This window comes from Sphaerodactylus townsendi, linkage group LG01 (assembly GCF_021028975.2).
Source record: "Sphaerodactylus townsendi isolate TG3544 linkage group LG01, MPM_Stown_v2.3, whole genome shotgun sequence".
Taxonomy (NCBI): Eukaryota; Metazoa; Chordata; class Lepidosauria; order Squamata; family Sphaerodactylidae; genus Sphaerodactylus; species Sphaerodactylus townsendi.
In genome coordinates, this window is record NC_059425.1 from 86827138 (window position 1) to 86844377 (window position 17240).

Sequence of the window (17240 nt, forward strand, 5' to 3'; positions counted from 1 at the left end):
GTTATGTTTGACTTCAAAACATGCAAGTTGACCAAAATAAGGGACTAGTTAGAATACAGCTGAAAGGGAAATGGAGGACAGTCACATCCCTAGAGGATGCTCGGAAGCCATTTAAAACCACACTAATTGAAGCCCAGACAGAATATATTCCCCACAAAACCTAAAAGGATGTCTGTGTGATTAATGACCTAAGTCATAAAAGCCATAAAAGGCAAAAGGGCTTCTTTTAAGAAGTGGAAGTTCTGCCTCAGCTAAGAAACAAACATAAACACAGGGTCTGGAAGATGAAGCGTTAATTAATAATTACATAAGCAGAATGACAATTTGAGGCAAGGTTTGCTAAAAGCATCGTAACAAAATAAACATTATTTGTTTGTTTATTTGTTTATTAGGGTGTTGTGGGTTTTCCCGATTGTATGGCTGTGCTCCAGTAGCATTTCCTCCTGATGTTTCACCTGCATCTGTGGCTGGCATCTTTAGAGGATCCTCTGAAGATGCCAGCCACAAATGCAGGTGAAACATCAGGAAAAAAATGCTACTGGAACACAGCCATACAACTGGGAAAACTGACAACACTCTCATGATTCCGGCCATGGAAGTCTTCAACAATACACAAAATCTTTAAATGTATCTGGCACGTGAACTGGTCAAAAAAGTAGTTAGGGTGACTTCCAGTACAAAATATGACACTGGATGAATGCAATGAATGCAAATGCAGCATGTATATTATGCAGTAACTTGCCAGACAACGAAGCTTAAGTGTGCAGTTCTTAAAGAGCTACAGAAGGCCCTCCAGATGAAGGAGCTAGAGAAGCCGCATGTACTCCTGGAGTGAATTGCAGGGAAACACTCACTGTAGTGGTCTGCTGGAGTTCAGAAGCTGGAGCCAGCTATAATCACCATCTTTTCCAACTTGTTATCAACCCCCCCCCCCCCATGGGAGGAAACATCCAAGTCATGTATCCTTTATGGATGGAATAAAAATACAAAGAGATTGAAAGGAGAGTCCGTATTCTGCTGCTGCTAAGCCCAATAAAAACCAGGAGATCTTCATAAGAGGTACGAAATGACAAACTAGTACAGAATGCACAAAGTGTAGAAAAAGTTTAACTAAAACCATACTAAAAGATACCCCCAGAGCAGGCAACACCAGAGTCAGACAGCCGTTTTAGGGCAAAAAAAAATTCTATATCTTATCTCCCTTTCAGTTGGTGGATTGCCAAAGTAAAAGCAGAAAAGAAATGACTTTATTGAAACATCAGCAACCAGAGAGGAGGAATTTCAGCCCTGCATAAAAATACTGAAAACCTTGGGAAACTGTGGAAACAGTGACATCTAGTAGACATGGCATCTACAAGAAAGGGGTGAGTGTCCCTTGAAATATCCAAGATGGCCATAAATCTTAAGAGGATATCTGCCAGTATGCTAAGTCTTAGGGCAGGAATCGATTCTCTGAAAGACTCTGTCAAGACCAGCATACCAAACATGATGTCAGACCTCATCATGGTATTATGGAGATGAAGGTTGAATTTCAAAAAGTAGCGCAAGTAAAAGAGAAGCTGGAAAAGACTAGAAAGGAAGTAAAATCTTTAAAGCAATATGTGGAGTTTGTACATTTGGAGGATAAAATACATGATTTAATCATTCTTTGATTGAAATATCAAATCAAAGAAAGGATCCAAATCCAGCAAAATAGAAGTTAAACAAAAAAATTGTCTCAGTTCTGGCCAGCCATTTGAAGATGAAAGAAGAAATGGTGTCACAGATTGAGAAAATGTATAGGGTCACATCAAAGAAACCCAAAAGTGAAAAGATTGTGTAGATATATTGTTGTTTATTTTCACTCTATTTCCACTCTAAAGAAATGGCAGATCAGATTCTGGAAATACACAAGAAACCAACAATCAAGATAGAAGACAATGACATCATTGTCATGAGTGAGAGCTCTTTAAGAGTCCTACAAAAAAGGAAAGATTATGCATTTCTAATGGACATTTTAAGAAAAACCAGATAAGATTTTCATGGCTCAGATGGAAAGGAGTTTTCTCCACTTATAAGGACAACAAAGAATTACTTCAATAACAAGTGCCAAAAAAATATGGTGTGGACAAAAAAAATTAAAGACCTTAGATAAAAATATTCTGTAAAATCAATCAATGATTTAGCAAAAGGGAAAGTAAGTAGGCATATTGGAGACAAATGATAAATAAGTTAGGAGGGTAAATTCAAATATATGGTTAAGCGAAGAAGGAAGGGGAAAATGTATGTTAAAAATCTTTTGACTACCGCAAGTTAGGTTAGGAGGATAAGATGTTGTGGGGGGTTTTATTTGTTATAAATTCCTTCATATTGTATATTGATATATTGGAAAGGTTTAAGAAAAATGAAGAACTTAGGTTGGGCTATAAGTTTAACAAATAATGAAGAAATGTGATAAATAAGATTAACAGCAGGGTATGGGTGGGAAGTCATAGGTATGCGCAGTATGTCTGTGTAGTATTAACTTTTGTTGTGTAAGTAGAATAGGAGGGCTGGATCACCGGTGTCTATGTTGTTCTTTTCTTTTTTGTTGTAGATATTAAAAACAGTGTGAGTGTGTGTGTGTGTGTGTGTGTGTGTGTGTGTGTGTGTGTGTGTGTGTATGTGTGTGTGTGTTTAAAAGGAGTACTAAAGGATGACAGGAAGACCGAAATGATTGGCTAAGGCCAAGAGGTGGGAAGAGGTGGGTGCCAAGAGGTGGAAAGTAGGTGACAGAGAGAAGGGTCACTTGTCTAATTGGCAAAATGATCTCTATTGATGAATGGCCCTTCAGAGCTCTGGAAGACATCAGCTTTCATAGGCCTATCCCTGATACACACCCTCTTTCCACATCTCAGTGAGCAGGAGCTTGATGCCTTTGTTTTAAAGAGCTCCCAAGGACCATGTTAAGGCATAGTTGTCCAAGCTCATGAGGAAACTGTGCACTTCATGTTCATCATCTGGACTTGCCCTCAGGTACATCATCATATTTCTCTGACAGCAAACTGGTGACAACCTGATGATGTTCTGGATGGAGGTGGGGACACCAGCACTAGGCAGGATGAGGGCTGGTGGGCAGGTTATCACAAAGCACTGCTCCATGCCAAAATTCTCAACAAGGTGAACACATTAGACAACATTTCTGCTGCCACTCACAGACAGGCTGGGAAAGCAGAGACAGCACCATGAGCTTCATGATGTCTGATGGTGGTACAAACATCAGAGTCGTGGTAATGGCATTTGGCCTGAAGCACATTTACTCTGCAGCCCACCTTCTCCACCTCATGGTTAAGGATGCCTTGGCTCTGGGTTCTTCGGTGAATTCCAGGTTGGCACTGCGACTCGTACCTCTGACATCTCCTCCAGAAGTGCTGGCATCTTATAGATCATTTTTCATGAAGTGTGAAGGACACCATCTGGTTTTTGAGAAGCAGGCACTGACATGTGTGCTGGAGCACCATCTGCTTGACTATGCCAGCACTAACTGGACCTCCACCTGTGCCATTCTTGAGAGTTTAGTGAAGCAAAAGGGAGCCCTCACTACCTTGTTCTGTGAGACCAAAGTAAGTGTGAAAGGAGAGCAAACTTAACCTAGTGGTTGACTATCACACAGACTGCGGAGGTCCTTAAGCCCTTTAAGAAATATATGTAGTTGCTCTTGTCTGACACAGCATTTCTGACTTTGATCATTCCCATGATCCAAACAGGTTATGAGAACTTGCCACATTTCTGGAACCAGCTGAAGAATACACAGGCTTCCAGCAGTGCACATCCTAGTACAGAGGCTGTAAGATGGTGTGGCATCCTGCCTTCAGCCTCTCACCCAGCAAATCTACATGTTGGTGACCATGTGTGACCAAACATCAAGGGAAAGATCGCCAAGCAGGCAAGAGACCTGGTGCACTGGAGAAACAAGCTCTCCTACCATGTCAAGTGTATGCAGGCCCAAAGGGGCACCTTGCCAGAAGAAGAGGAGGTTGAAGGGGAAAAAGAAGATCCTCTGCTGTTTGCCCCTCATTTCCCATGCTAGGCAGCTCCCCCTTCTCCTAGACAACTGATGAGATGACCTTGAAGATGAAGCTCATTGGATGGGCACTCAGCACCCCTGGGTGGTGAGGCACATGAGTGAGAACACGGTGATTGCAGTGGTGAAGGAATACCTTGTGGAGTTGCAATCCACAACTACTGGGCCACGAAGGAGTCAACCAGACCTCTCTCTTGAGGGGGTTCCTCTCTTGCCTTCTGGAATTTGTTTTGTTAGAACTAAACAAAACAAAGAAATCTTTACCTGCTGGTTGAAGACAATGATAGATGAAGAAAGACATATTTCCCTGGGGAAGGAATTGTAGCATTTTGGTGCTACAACTGAAAAGGCCCTTTTCCAGGTTAACATCCATCTAGCTTTTGAAGCAGGATATAATGGGGTCGCTTATATTCAAGGCGAGGGAGAGATATTATCCCACCACTAGCCACCAACTGTAATGGGACGTGTGTGGCCTACAATCAAGGTTCCCACTAAACTGACCAGTGGGGTTTCCTTGGCCACCCAAAATATCCCAGGCTAGTGTTCAGGGATCTTCTTCTTACTCTGCTGCCACCATTAAAGAGAAGGAATTGGCTGGGATTCTATTCTTTCAGACAGGCACTCTTCAACCTCTCACACACAAACGCAGGCTGGCACGAGGGTAACTTGAACACAACGAATTAAATTTATTTTAAAAACAAAAGAAAAGCTTCTTAAACTGGCTCAGAGAAGTACTAACACTTGATGGTTTCAGAGAGGTTCTTTTCACTTAAAAGTTACAGAGCTTCAGATGTTACTTAGGTTTCACACACACACAGACACACGCAGGTGTCTCTTCAGGAACGATTTTGCTTTAGATCTACTAAATTTCTTCACAGACAGACACTAGTCCTTTCTGATCCACAGCCCACTGAATATACACACCCACACAGTCTATGCCCTGTGAGATTCTGGCATACAAAGCCTCCCTCACTCACACTAATTTCAATTTGGGTTCACTGCCTCTGGAACGGGCTTTCCCAGACTGCTGTTACACAGGGGTAGGGCAGACTCTAGGTCTGGACAGTATTCACTGTCAAGCCACTGACTGGCGCGTCACTTTGCACCAAACTCAGGGCCTCCTTTCTCTGACAAGCCTCCTCAGCTTGTAGAGTGACTGGACTTCTGTCAGCTAACACTGCTGAGACAGAATCCTTCAGTTCAGATCTGACAGACTGCTCTCTGTCAAACTCTGCTCTTCCTGAATCTCTCTCCCAATCTTTACTCCTTCTGATCTCTGTATCAGAATCTCTTCAGAGAGAGTGTATCTCCTGACAGGCTCTGCTCTGTCTATTTATACTGCCAGCACTCTGGCTCCCCCTATCCCTGGCTATAGGCAATTGGGCCTTTGCTCGACCAATCAAATGGGGTCCTTAGTATAGTGGAGCCTGCTGCCTTAACTCTGGCTGTTACTAAGGCCTTTTCATTAGGCCTTTTACACACACCAACCCTTCAGTGTGGGGCAAGTCCGTTAACTGGAGAGGACAGATAGGTTAGTATTAGAGTAGACAGTCTTTAATGTGTGTGGCCCCAAGGTGTTTAGGGCTTGGTCAATGCCATTGCCTCCTCCCCCCCAAAAAATGGAAGCCAGTGTGCATGGAAAAAGACTGGAGTGATACAGTCCCCATGACCCACTCCAGTCAACTCTCTGGCTACAGCATTCTGTAATCCCAGGAATGTCTGCAGCTGTCTCACAAGCCAAAGTCAGTGAAAGGCACCCTTGGCTACCACTACCACTGGTTTATTGAACAGGAGGCCTGGATCCATGAGCACTTTCAAGCTACAAACCTGCTCCTATTTAGGGGGACTGCAACCCTATCCAAAACAAAGGACTAACCATTTCCTGGGTCAACCCCTCCCCCCAACAGTAGTCCTTCAGTTTTGTCAGGGTTAAGTTTCAGCCTGTTAGTCCTCATCCATTCTAAAACTTCCTCCAGGTAACTGTTGATGGTTTTACCAGCCTCGCTGGGATCTGCTGCTAGAGTGAGAGCGGAATGTCATCTGTGTATAGTGGCAACTCAGCCAACATCTTCAGAAGACCTACATGCGTCTTTATGTAGATATTTAAAAGTATGGAGGAAGCAGTTGGTCTTTCTCCAGGTCAACATGGCTCTATTCAACTACCCAGTTCTGGACAATACAGCTGACTGAAATGAGCATGTTCAGTCCCTGAGATGAGCTTGGAGATTGAGCTCATTGGGATACCTTCTGGACTACCTATCAGGGTCGGGGCTGTGAGGCACTATTTTGCCATGGTTTTGATCCTACCGAAAATAAGACATCCCCTGAAAATAAGACGTAGTAGAGGTTTTGCTGAAGTGCTAAATATAAAGCATCCCCTGAAAGAAAGACGTAGCAAAGTTTTTGTTTGGAAGCATGCCAGACCATGCAGCTGTGGAGTGGAAAATAAGACATCCCTTGAAAATAAGACATAGCGCAACTTTGGAAGCAAAAATTAATTTAAGACACTGTCATATTTTCTGGGAAACAGGGTACCTCAAAGGTAGGTTTCAGAGTGCTGGGGGACTGCTACTCTGCTCCTTGGCCTCTGGCCTATAAGGTCCTGGAAGGAGGTGGTACTCTAGGGTGATCCTGTTAGATTTCGTTTAGAGTCATGGATGTGCCCAGTAGTGTGTGTGAATGCAGTTTGTAGAAACTTCTCCAGAGACATAAATGTAAGAGGTAAAACTTACATTTATTCAATCATCTTCAGTTCACAACTTTGTTCCAAGAAAAGGTAGATAGAAAGAACCCTATCTAAAGAGATTACTTTCCCTATGACAAGTGGGCACAACTAACGCGCCATCACGTGTGTGGAGGTGAGAGGATGCTGCAGTGGCAAAGGCCCCACTGAGCAGGCTGCCATTGACCATGCGCTCGGTTCAAAGGCTAGAGCAGAAGAGAAGGCTAGCATGGGGAAGAAAGGAAGTTAGTGGGCGGTCTCCTGGCCCAGACAAGGAGGGCAAACAAGAGAGGCAACATCACAGTTAGAGTGATATACAGCACCCCCCAGTGTCCAGGCATGCAGACGTCGCTTATTCCAACAGATCCTGCATTGAGCAGAAGGTTGAGTTACTTAGATGGTCTGTATGGCCCCTTCCAACTTGATTCTATGATTCTAACAGAGACAGTACACAAGGATGCAATTCCTGTTAGGCTTCTTTGCAATCTTTACTGAATTTGGGCAATGTGAGACAGCAGTAGCCATGCCAAAAGATTATGAGATTGATGCAGGCTGTATAGCCTTTTAGTTTGGCTTCCCACTGTTGGTTCAGAGATGCCTTGGAAGGAAACATCCCTGCATATTTGGGTGTTTCATCCACTTAGGCTGTATGTTAAAATACTGAATTCAGAGTACAGGAACGATGAGCAAATATGTCAATAGCCATAGCTTGCTCAGGAGTTAAATCCCACTAATCCACATTGATATATTTTTAAAAAATAAAGGTACACTTTTAATAGGTAAAATTTACATTGATACACTATTAGAAAAGATAAAGCACAGGTTCATTACTGACCCATGACATCACATCATGATGTTTACATATGGCAGAGGTGAACAAGCAAAACGGCAAAAACAACAAATCTCACTAGGATAACACTGAAAAGATGCAGTTGCAATGGTCGTATCTGACATCTGAGAGCACCTTTCCTTCGAGTGAGAACAAATGGTAATAGCATTCTCAATATGCTTGTGATGTCACTCTGGGCCCAGAGGGGCTTTCCAGCTGTTTGCAGACTATTAAATACACGCTAATGCCTTGTTATCAAATCCTTTTATGATATGGGGTTATGAATACTGAAATCATATTTAGCTGGTGACCTTCACTGATGCTCAATATTGACATTTAAGAAAGTGATAAACGGAGAACCTCAAAACAATCATTTGGAGTTTGACAAATATGAAATTTAATTAAACTAAAAATAAAAAAGCATGGATGTTTAAATGCTTTGTCCTTTACACCCTGAATACCAAGTCCCAAGATTAAAGGCTATTTTAATGAACAAGAATGTGTATAGACTGCTGACAAAAGTATTACAATTGGCTCATAATCACAAAGTACTGCATGATCCATATTTTTTCCCAGGGAAGTCAGGTTTCAAAACTTTAGTCAGGATAAACCTATTCAACCCTCCTGCCATTATTTTCTAAGGGATATGAATTTATTTCTACCTTAAAAATAAATTCTACCTTGAAAAGCATTCTGTCCAACACAGCCACTTTCCCCCCTTCTTTTATACTTCATTCTCTTCCTTAAGTGATCAGAACTGTTTTACCAAAACATGTGTTAGAGAAGCAGAAATGTAAGTGGTATGCTTTAATGTGATGAATGTTACTGGGGCAATCTATAAGGATGGGAAACAAGAGAAACTGCTGGCAGGCAGTTGAGGTGTTAAAACTACAGTGATCAATCATGTGTCCAAACTTTGTTTTAGTCTTTAAGCCCCAGTCCTATACTTCTGTGACTTAGATCAATGGCGGGAAACTAATCAAGTTTCAACCCTTGTCCCTCAGATCAGCTCAATGGGGTCTGTGCCACTTACAACCAGGTCCTGCCGGAACGCGGGAGAACGGGGAGAACGAGAGCCAGAAACGGAATCTGCTGCACAAGCAATGGGGAGGTTGTCCCTGAAACCTGGTTAGTTTGGGTTCTGAAACCTGGCTAAGACAGTAGTGGGGATTCGACCGGGGTTAGGGAATGGTGGCAGTTTCTGGGTCAGGCACTGCAGGGCTGTGTGGCACCTGTCCACCCATCTTCTCCCTCTACCAGCACATTTACCATGGGCACCTGTGCTGGCACAGGGCTGCACTGCTTCCTATGGAAGGTCCTCTCCCACCCCAGATTGTTATTGCTGAAAGTTAACCTGATATGGAACAAAAAATGTTCTGTGTTTGCCAGAAGTATAAAAGTTTTGTGTAAAAGTTTTCCTGGGACCCCAAATGGAAAAGCAGTCCCCCTAGATCAGGGGTAGGGAACCTTTCACACCCAAAGAGCCATTTGGACCCGTTTTCCACGGAAAAGAAAACACTTGGAGCCGCAAATACTTTTTGACATTTAAAATGAAGATAACAGTGTGTGTGTGTGTGTGTGTGTGTACGTACACACAAACACCCACACACACACACACACCTTTAAGCTTTGTACAAAACATCTATTTCTACACTGCAGAAGAACTCTCTTCTAATCCCAGCTTCTTACTCTGGGATGTAATAAACCTAGAAAGCATGGTAGTGTCACTGTTCTTGAAGGCAAGGGTATAGTTATCAAATTTTCAAACACACTGAATTTATTAAAATTTGGAAGCAAAGGATTCTGAAATATTTGCAAAACTTTTTAAATGCACACACCTCAGACGACTGCATCTATCTCTTAATATTCAGAATACTTTGTAGAACTTTACAGCCGTTTTGCCAACGTTCTTAACAACTCCACCAATTGAAAGGGCACACGACTATCTCCTTGGCACAACTCCCTTTGTTGGCATGGAAACTCCATGCAAGCTTACTTATGGAGTAAGTCCTGAGTTCAGCAGGGTTTCTAAATAAGCCTGTATAAAATCTAGGACCAGGAAAGGGGGTGACAACCCAAATACACAGTTTTAAAAGAGCTCCAGAGACTTTCTAACCCCCATGCAGCAATTCAGAAAGGACTTTGGAGCAGTTTCCTGAGTTTGCACCTCTCCCTCAAACCTCGTCTTGCCACTACTACATGGGTGAGGTCTGCAAGCTGGCAGAGAAGCTGGTGACTTTGGCTGCCAACGAGGACCAGGCTGCACAAAGTTCTCCTTCCCCAGTTCAGCCACTCATTTTGCCTCAGTCAGGAGGGAAACTAGGCAGGAACTGTGAGGCTGAACCCTTCCCCTTCCCAGCTGCCGAGAGGAGGAGGGAGAAGAGGAGGAGCGCCCAGCCGAGCAAACACACAAAGCACACAACTCAACTCCAGCCTGGAGGAGAGGCTCCAGCGTGCCCAGCTGCTCCCCCAAGGTGCTCCCCCTTGCAAAATCCGTTCTCGCGCGCCCCGCATCCCATTTCTTGGTGCCTCACTTCGGAAGGTCCGGCTGCTGGGACCTGCCCCACTTCCAAAATTTGTCCTCTACATGCACCACATCCCATTTCTTGGCGCTTCTCTTTGCAGGGTCCCACTGGTGCCTGACCCGTTTGAAAAATCCATCCTCTGCGCACGCCGCATCTCCTTTCTTGTTGCTTCTTTTTGCAAGGTCCTGCTGGGGACTGCAGCTAGGATGGAAGCTGCGGTGGGGAGGGGGGAGGGGGAGGGGAGCTGGCAGGAAAGAAAGGATAGCTTCTCACCTTCCCTGGGGGCGGCTTAACTTCAGCACCGCCCCTCCCAAAGTCCCGTTTTGAATGCAGCTAGGCAGAGGAGGATCCAGGCAGGCTTCCTTTATTTTTGCACAGTGTGGAAGATAAGTTTTGCAGAAGGAGCTAGGTGTCCATCTGCTGGGCACGGGCGGCGGTGGGGGCGGGAGGAAGAATCTGAGGGGTTTTTTGCGGCTCTAGCCTCAGACAGGACCCAAGGGGAAGGAGGAGGGGGTGGGGCCTGGCTGGTTGGCCCCAGGAAGGGGCAGCCATGCTGGGAGCCACAGTACGAGGATGAAAGAGCCAAGTGCGGCTCAAGAGCCGCAGGTTCCCGACCCCTGCCCTAGATGCTCCCTGTGCTCACAACTAAAGCTTTTCCTTCATTCACAGGAATCTTGCCTTGGTTCCTCTTATTAAGCTTGGGATTCCAGGGAGCACATCTGTGCAATACCTAGGCATGTTGTAGTAACCATCTTCCAATCTGTCAGCCCCAATCCCAATGAAGTCCCAGCATGATGCCTTTCCCTGTACTGTTGAACCATGTGTAAGCCACCCAAACCCCACCATTGGGATCCCTGGTCACACCCTGCCAATGGTGTGCTCCCACAGCCCTGTCCTACCATAGCTCTCCACCTTGTCAGTAACCCATTTACTGGTCTGCTCTCATCAGGGTCCTCAATGAAGAGACAAAGAGAACTATTATAATAACCAGTGTAACGAAACAGAACAATAAAAAAGAACAAGAGATACATTCCACAAGATCCAAGAAATCAAAGGGAAATTTAAAGCATGGTTAGGCATGCTGAAAGATCAGTATGGAAATACATTAACTGAACAGACAAAATAAACAAAGGTGGAAACTAGGGCTTCCACCAGACCCTGGGCTGGTGGAATGCTCTGTCAAATGAGACCAGAGCCCTGCGAGGTTTATCTATTTCATCACAGAAATGCAGTCCATCAAAATCTTGTCAAGAATATGCCAACAAATATGGAAAACAAAACTATGCCTCATAGACTGGAAATGATCAATTTACACTGCAATTCCCAAAAAAGATCTCAAAGATTACAGCAACTATCGGACTATTGCCTTAAATTTCTCACGAGAAAAGTGATGCTCAAAATCTGTTACTCTGTTACTATATATGGTAATCTTGATCCTCCTTGATCTGAGATTGCAAATGCTTTAGCAGACCAGGTGCTCGGGAGCAGCAGCAGCAGAAGGCCATTGCTTTCACATCCTGCATGTGAGCTCCCAAAGGCATCTGGCGGACCACTGCAAGTAGCAGAGTGCTGGACTAGATGGGCTGTTGTCAGATCCAGCCGGCTCTTTCTTATGTTCTTATGGAACAAGAAATGCCTGAGGTTCACGCTGGATTCAGAAAAGGAAGAGGCATTAGAGATCATATTGCAAATTTACATGGGTTACTGGAGCGTATGAAAGAATTTCAGAAGAAAATCAGCTTGTGTTTCATAGATTGCAGCAAAGCTTTTGACTAGGTGGATCATGAAAACTATGGTTTTAAAGGAAATGGGTTTGCCACAGCATCTGATTGTTTTGATGCGCAACCTGTACTCTGGACAAGATTGGTCTCCAGTTGGCAAAGGTGTCAGACAAGGATTTATTTTATCTTCCTATCTTTTCAATCTGTATGCAGAATATATCATAAGGAAAGTGGGATTAGATTTAGATGAAGGTGGAGTGAAAATTGGGGGGAGGAGAATTAACAATTTAAAATATACCAATGATTCTACATTACTGGCAGAAAATAGCAAAGACTTGAAATGACTACCAAAAGTTAAAGGAGAAAGTTTCAAAGCAGGACTTCAGCAACACATCAAGGAGACAAAAGTAATGACTCCTTCAGAAATATTCAGCTTTAGAGTGGACAATGAGGAAACTGAAATGGTTGAAGACTTTCTATTCCTTGGCTCCATCAGCAACCAAAAGGGAGACTGTAACCAAGAAATCAGAAGGAGATTGAAACTAGGAAACGGCAGCCATGAAAGAACTGGAAAAAAATCTTAAGTGCGGGTATGCGTCCCTGGTAAGCAAGATCAAGTTAATTCATGCCTTAGTATTCCCTATTACTATGTATGGTTGTGAAAGCTGGATAATGAAGAAAGCTGACAGGAAGATTCCTTTGAAATGCAATGTTGTAAGAGAGGGTTACACAGACGGTGGATTGCAAAAAACAAAAACAAAACAAATAATTTGGTTCTAGATCAAATCAAGCCTGAACTGTCCCTAGAAACTAAAATGACTAAACTGAGGCTGTCATACTTTTGTCACATAATAATACAAAAGTCACTGGAAAAGGCAGTAATGGTAGGAAAGCCTGAAGGCTGCAGGAAGAGATGGCCTCAGTTCGCAAGACCTGAGCAAGGCTGTTAATTATAGCATGGGTTGGAGGATATTGATTAGTAGGATCACCATGAGTTGGAAGAAATTTGATGGCACTTAAAACACATACAGATCATTTAGCCTGAATTTCAAATCTGCTTTCCCATTACAGAACAGTAATTCTGTTCTGTAAGAACAGTGGCGTACCAGCCTGAAATGGAGCCCAGGACAAGTATTAAAAATGCTCCCCCACAGACCTCCAAAACTGTGTCCGCTCCCTAACTCTCCATAGTGATGGTGGTGGGTGGGCTATGCAGAACTGAGCCCACCTCGCAGAGCTGGCAAGAGGTTGACCACTCAATGGGTGCTTTCTCAGGCCCCACTGCTCACCATTAGGATTTCCTGCGCCATGAGCTCCTGGATAGCATCGAGCCCTACAAAGTCACGCTGCGTCTGGGCAAGTTGGGGTTGGGCAAGTTGGGGCAAGTCAGGCAGAAAGGCAGTGGCTGGGCAAGGCATTGGGGGAGGGGGAAAGAAAAGTACTGGGGGGAGGCTCTGGAGTAACAAAAGGCAGAGAGCTGACCAAGAAGCATTCCGGTCCTCCAGCAAGTGGGCCGGCGGCAATCAAGCAATCTCCACCCCCTTATGAGGCATATGGTGCCTGGGTTAATGACCCCTGGATATGCATAGTGTAAAGGTTAAGAGCAGGTGGACTCTAATCTAGAGAACTAGGTTTGATTCCCCATTCTTCCACATTTGCGGCGGTATCTTATCTGGTGAACCAGATTTCCTTCCACACTTCTACATTCCTGCTGGGTGACCTTGGGCTAGTCGCAGTTCACTCAGAATTCTCTCAGCTCCACCTACCTCACAAAGTGTCTGTTGTGAGGTGAGGTAGGGAAAGGAGTTTGTAAGCCCCTTTGAGTCTTCTTGCAGGAGAGAAAGGGGGGTATAAATCCAAACTACTACTACTCCTTCTTCAGTTTACTTGTGTTTTTTGCCTCCTTGAAAGCCCCTCCTTTCCAGAACCTAGCTCTTAATGATTCACAGAGGAAAATCAAGAACTTGCTGGATAGTTCAGTGCTATTTTTTAGGCATTAAACTGAGCTGGAGTGGTTTGCCAAGGTGCTTAAGATAATTTCCTGGCAGAGAATCTGAGTTTAAGCCACCAGCCATGGCTTAAATTAAGCCCCTAGACATGCAATTGAAAGAAAGAAGACATAAACAGATTGAGGCAATTGTAATTGTCAATTGATTTTCTAGACATAGGGTTTCAGATATTCATGTAAACACAAAGGCAAGTAGTCGAAGGGAGGAAACACTGAAGCTACTTATGTAGAATCATATAAAATATTATTAATTTCCCTCACAAGTTGGACCCTGATAGGAGTGGCATTTTAGCTCACTTCTCTGGAAATTTTGTTCCATTTTTAGGCTCAAAATACCAAATGATATTATTACTGGTCAGGTTTCAGCATGCAGAAGAATCTAAAGATGACCAGCCACAACAGACAACCTTTGTTCGCTGAATGCTAAATGTTGAAATCCTAAATCTTGAAATTAGCATTTACAATTCAATTCTGAACAAAATTTGGTAAGCAAGTCTTAGAGTTCCAGTATTGTAGCATCATACTTTCTGGAAAATCTCAACCAGTTGTTACGGCACATACGCATCATTATATAATCCACAGTTCATCAGATATTAACCCTCTGCATTATTAAGTACCTATTTAATTTTTGTAAAGCAGATACAAAGATATTAAAGATGGTGGAGACTAGTTTCAGTTAAACAATGTAGTGCTTTCATCCTTATAGCTTTTTAAAATAATTAGTCTCCCAACTCAGGCTTTAACATTTGGTTAATATTCAATACCTTTCAGATAGTGTCCCTTCTTGAATTTGTCATCAAATCATAAAGCTGCAGAAAATCCCAGGCTAATTCAAACTCACTTTCCAAATCCAAAATCACATGCATATTAGCTCCTACAGATCAGCCTATGCAATTTATATTACCATAAAATGCCCCTGCTGCCTCTCCAAATGTAATCCAGGTTCTGCTATACTTAAAGTTTTTTTCTTGTCTCTTAAGTTTTTCACTGCTTAATTAATCTTGTGGGCCCTAAGAAATCACCAGAGTTGCGACTCAATGGTAAAGTGTGTACATTGCTTAGATGAAGTCCAGATTCTATCCAGATTGAATGACATCCTGGCAGGAGAAAGCAAGGATGAGAGCAGCCATCAGGCAAAACTGTACCTTATTAATTACAAAGCAGCTTCTGTAATAATACCAATCTTGTTCTAAGCAAGCTAGACTCAAAACTTTGCTTAGTGAATTGCTACAATAAGGGCTGCTTCACAGAGGCAGGAATCAACTTTCTGCAGTATGTATACGTGCAACAGTTTAAAATTGGATAGGGCTATCCTGTGTTTTATGAACTGCACCCAATTATCCCTTATTTCATGTTGGAATTTAGTTTGATAATATTTGAAGTAACCTCTGTTGGCATCAACATCTTTAAAAACAATGAGATGAGTGGAAAATTAACTGACCCCACTCCAAAAAAACCCCCCATCCTTGATACCTTCTTTGATTCCCAGTGTGCACTTCGGTGTTTGCTTCGAGTGACAGGATGCTGGATAACACTCTGCTTGGAGTCTTTAATGGGTACATGTTTTGATTGTCCCTGCTTGGTGCTCAACAATGCATTGGCAGTGTCCTCGGCTTCATTTGTTTGACTCCCTTCTCCCCCAAAAACGCAGCTGCCATCTTCTTTCAGTTGAAACTCCTGGATCAATATCTGGCAGGCCTCCAAGTCAACTTCCCAAATTCTTTCAAGAAGCTGGCTCACACAACTGGGGGGAAAAGTCAAAATAATGTTGTTCAGAAAGAATAGTTCATATTTTATGTAGTGCTCTGGATTTTTAAAAACCTGATAAAACTGGTAGTTTTCATAAAAAGTACTACGGATTATCATTTTCAAAGAAGCAACTGATATTTTCAGTCTGACTTGAGGTAAATGTGATTTCTACCAAGGAATAACAAGCGAGAACCTAAAATAGCACGCTGTTCACTGCTTGTAAGATCACATTGGTCTTGAACTATCCCTGAAACGCTACTATTTTGGCAATTCTGTGCCTTATTCATTCACAGTAGCCAACTGCAGCCTAAAGGACACATCAGGTGATTCCCCACTGGCAGAGTCGACCTAGGCTCATCACAGCAACTCCCCACTGTCGCTGAGTTTGACCTGGTTTCGTTTCAGTTCTGGGCCCCTCAGAACTGGAATTTCTGGCAGTGAAAAGCGCACCTTTTTTTATACTGCTATTGTCGAAGCTACGTTGATGCGATCACATGTCTCCCCGTTCAGCCAATCAAGATGTGTGTTTTGAGCATGCACAGAATTAGAGTCATAGCGATAAAAGCGCTTTTTAATTTTGTTTCATTTTATTTACTTTATACTTTCTTTGTTGTGTTTTCGAAGCTTTGAAAATGCTTCTGTGGCCTTAGTAGCAAAAAGTTGCATTATCATCCATATGTAGCAACAACACAACCAATCAATTACATTCCCTCCCTTTCTGGTGGTATGTTACAAATACATTTGTCGTTTGAGGGGACAACAAATTCAATGCCTTGAACTGACGTATCCACGTTTTGGTGCCAATTCTAAGTAGCTGCGACGTATCTACGTGGCCAAGTCAACGTAGCTGTGACGTATAAAAACTAAAAAAAAGATGCATGCTCATGTTTCCCACCATAATACATGAGCCAATCAGAAACGAGGAGCGAAAGTGGTTGCACAGATGATCCCGCCCTCTGAGTTTGGTTCAAAATGGATGAACTGAGTTGAACTTGGTTGCTGTGGGGAGGGACGAGGGTCACTCCCAAGTTAAAGGAACCGGATCGAACCTAGGTAGACTCTGCAGTGGGCAATCACCCACTATAATTCCTTTCTGCCAGCGCAGTGTTTGTTATCCAGTGTTCCATAGGATTCCAGTATGTATATGGAGCACTAGAGATGTAGTGGTTTTCACATTAATTTCACTGGTGGATAATCCATGTAAAATAATAAAAATAGAGTTCTTGTAGACATACAGATCTTACTGGATTAAGTATGAAACTAGAGTTGTGTGCACAATTATGCTTTTGTTACGTTTCATTGACAGAGCATTCTACCAGGCTGGAGACAGAACCAAAAAAGCTCTGGCTCTGGTTGAGGACATCAAGGTACCGTATATACTCATGTATAAGTCGACCTGTATATAAAAAGACATGCTGTCTCCGGTGCTGTAAGACTACAGTATTTATTGGTTGTTATTTACTTGCCCCTCTTGTTATTGTATTTTATGTTGATGTTGTACACCGCCCAGAGCCCTCCAGGGATGGGGTGGTATACCAAATTGAATTATTATTATTATTATTATTATTATTATTATTATTATTATTATTATTATTATTATTATTATTATTATTATTATCAACATGGGGGGGGGTGGGGGGGGGG

General features: G+C 43.0%; 1 protein-coding gene across 1 annotated transcript in view; it reads right to left on the reverse strand.

Moving 5' to 3' along the window:
- DISC1 (DISC1 scaffold protein) overlaps positions 1–17240 on the reverse strand; it is a 96471-nt gene that overhangs the window by 24087 nt on the left and 55144 nt on the right. The window contains exon 4 of the mRNA XM_048486191.1: positions 15321–15591. Within this exon, the coding sequence (XP_048342148.1) occupies positions 15321–15591 (271 nt within the window). The remainder of the gene's footprint in view (positions 1–15320; positions 15592–17240) is intronic.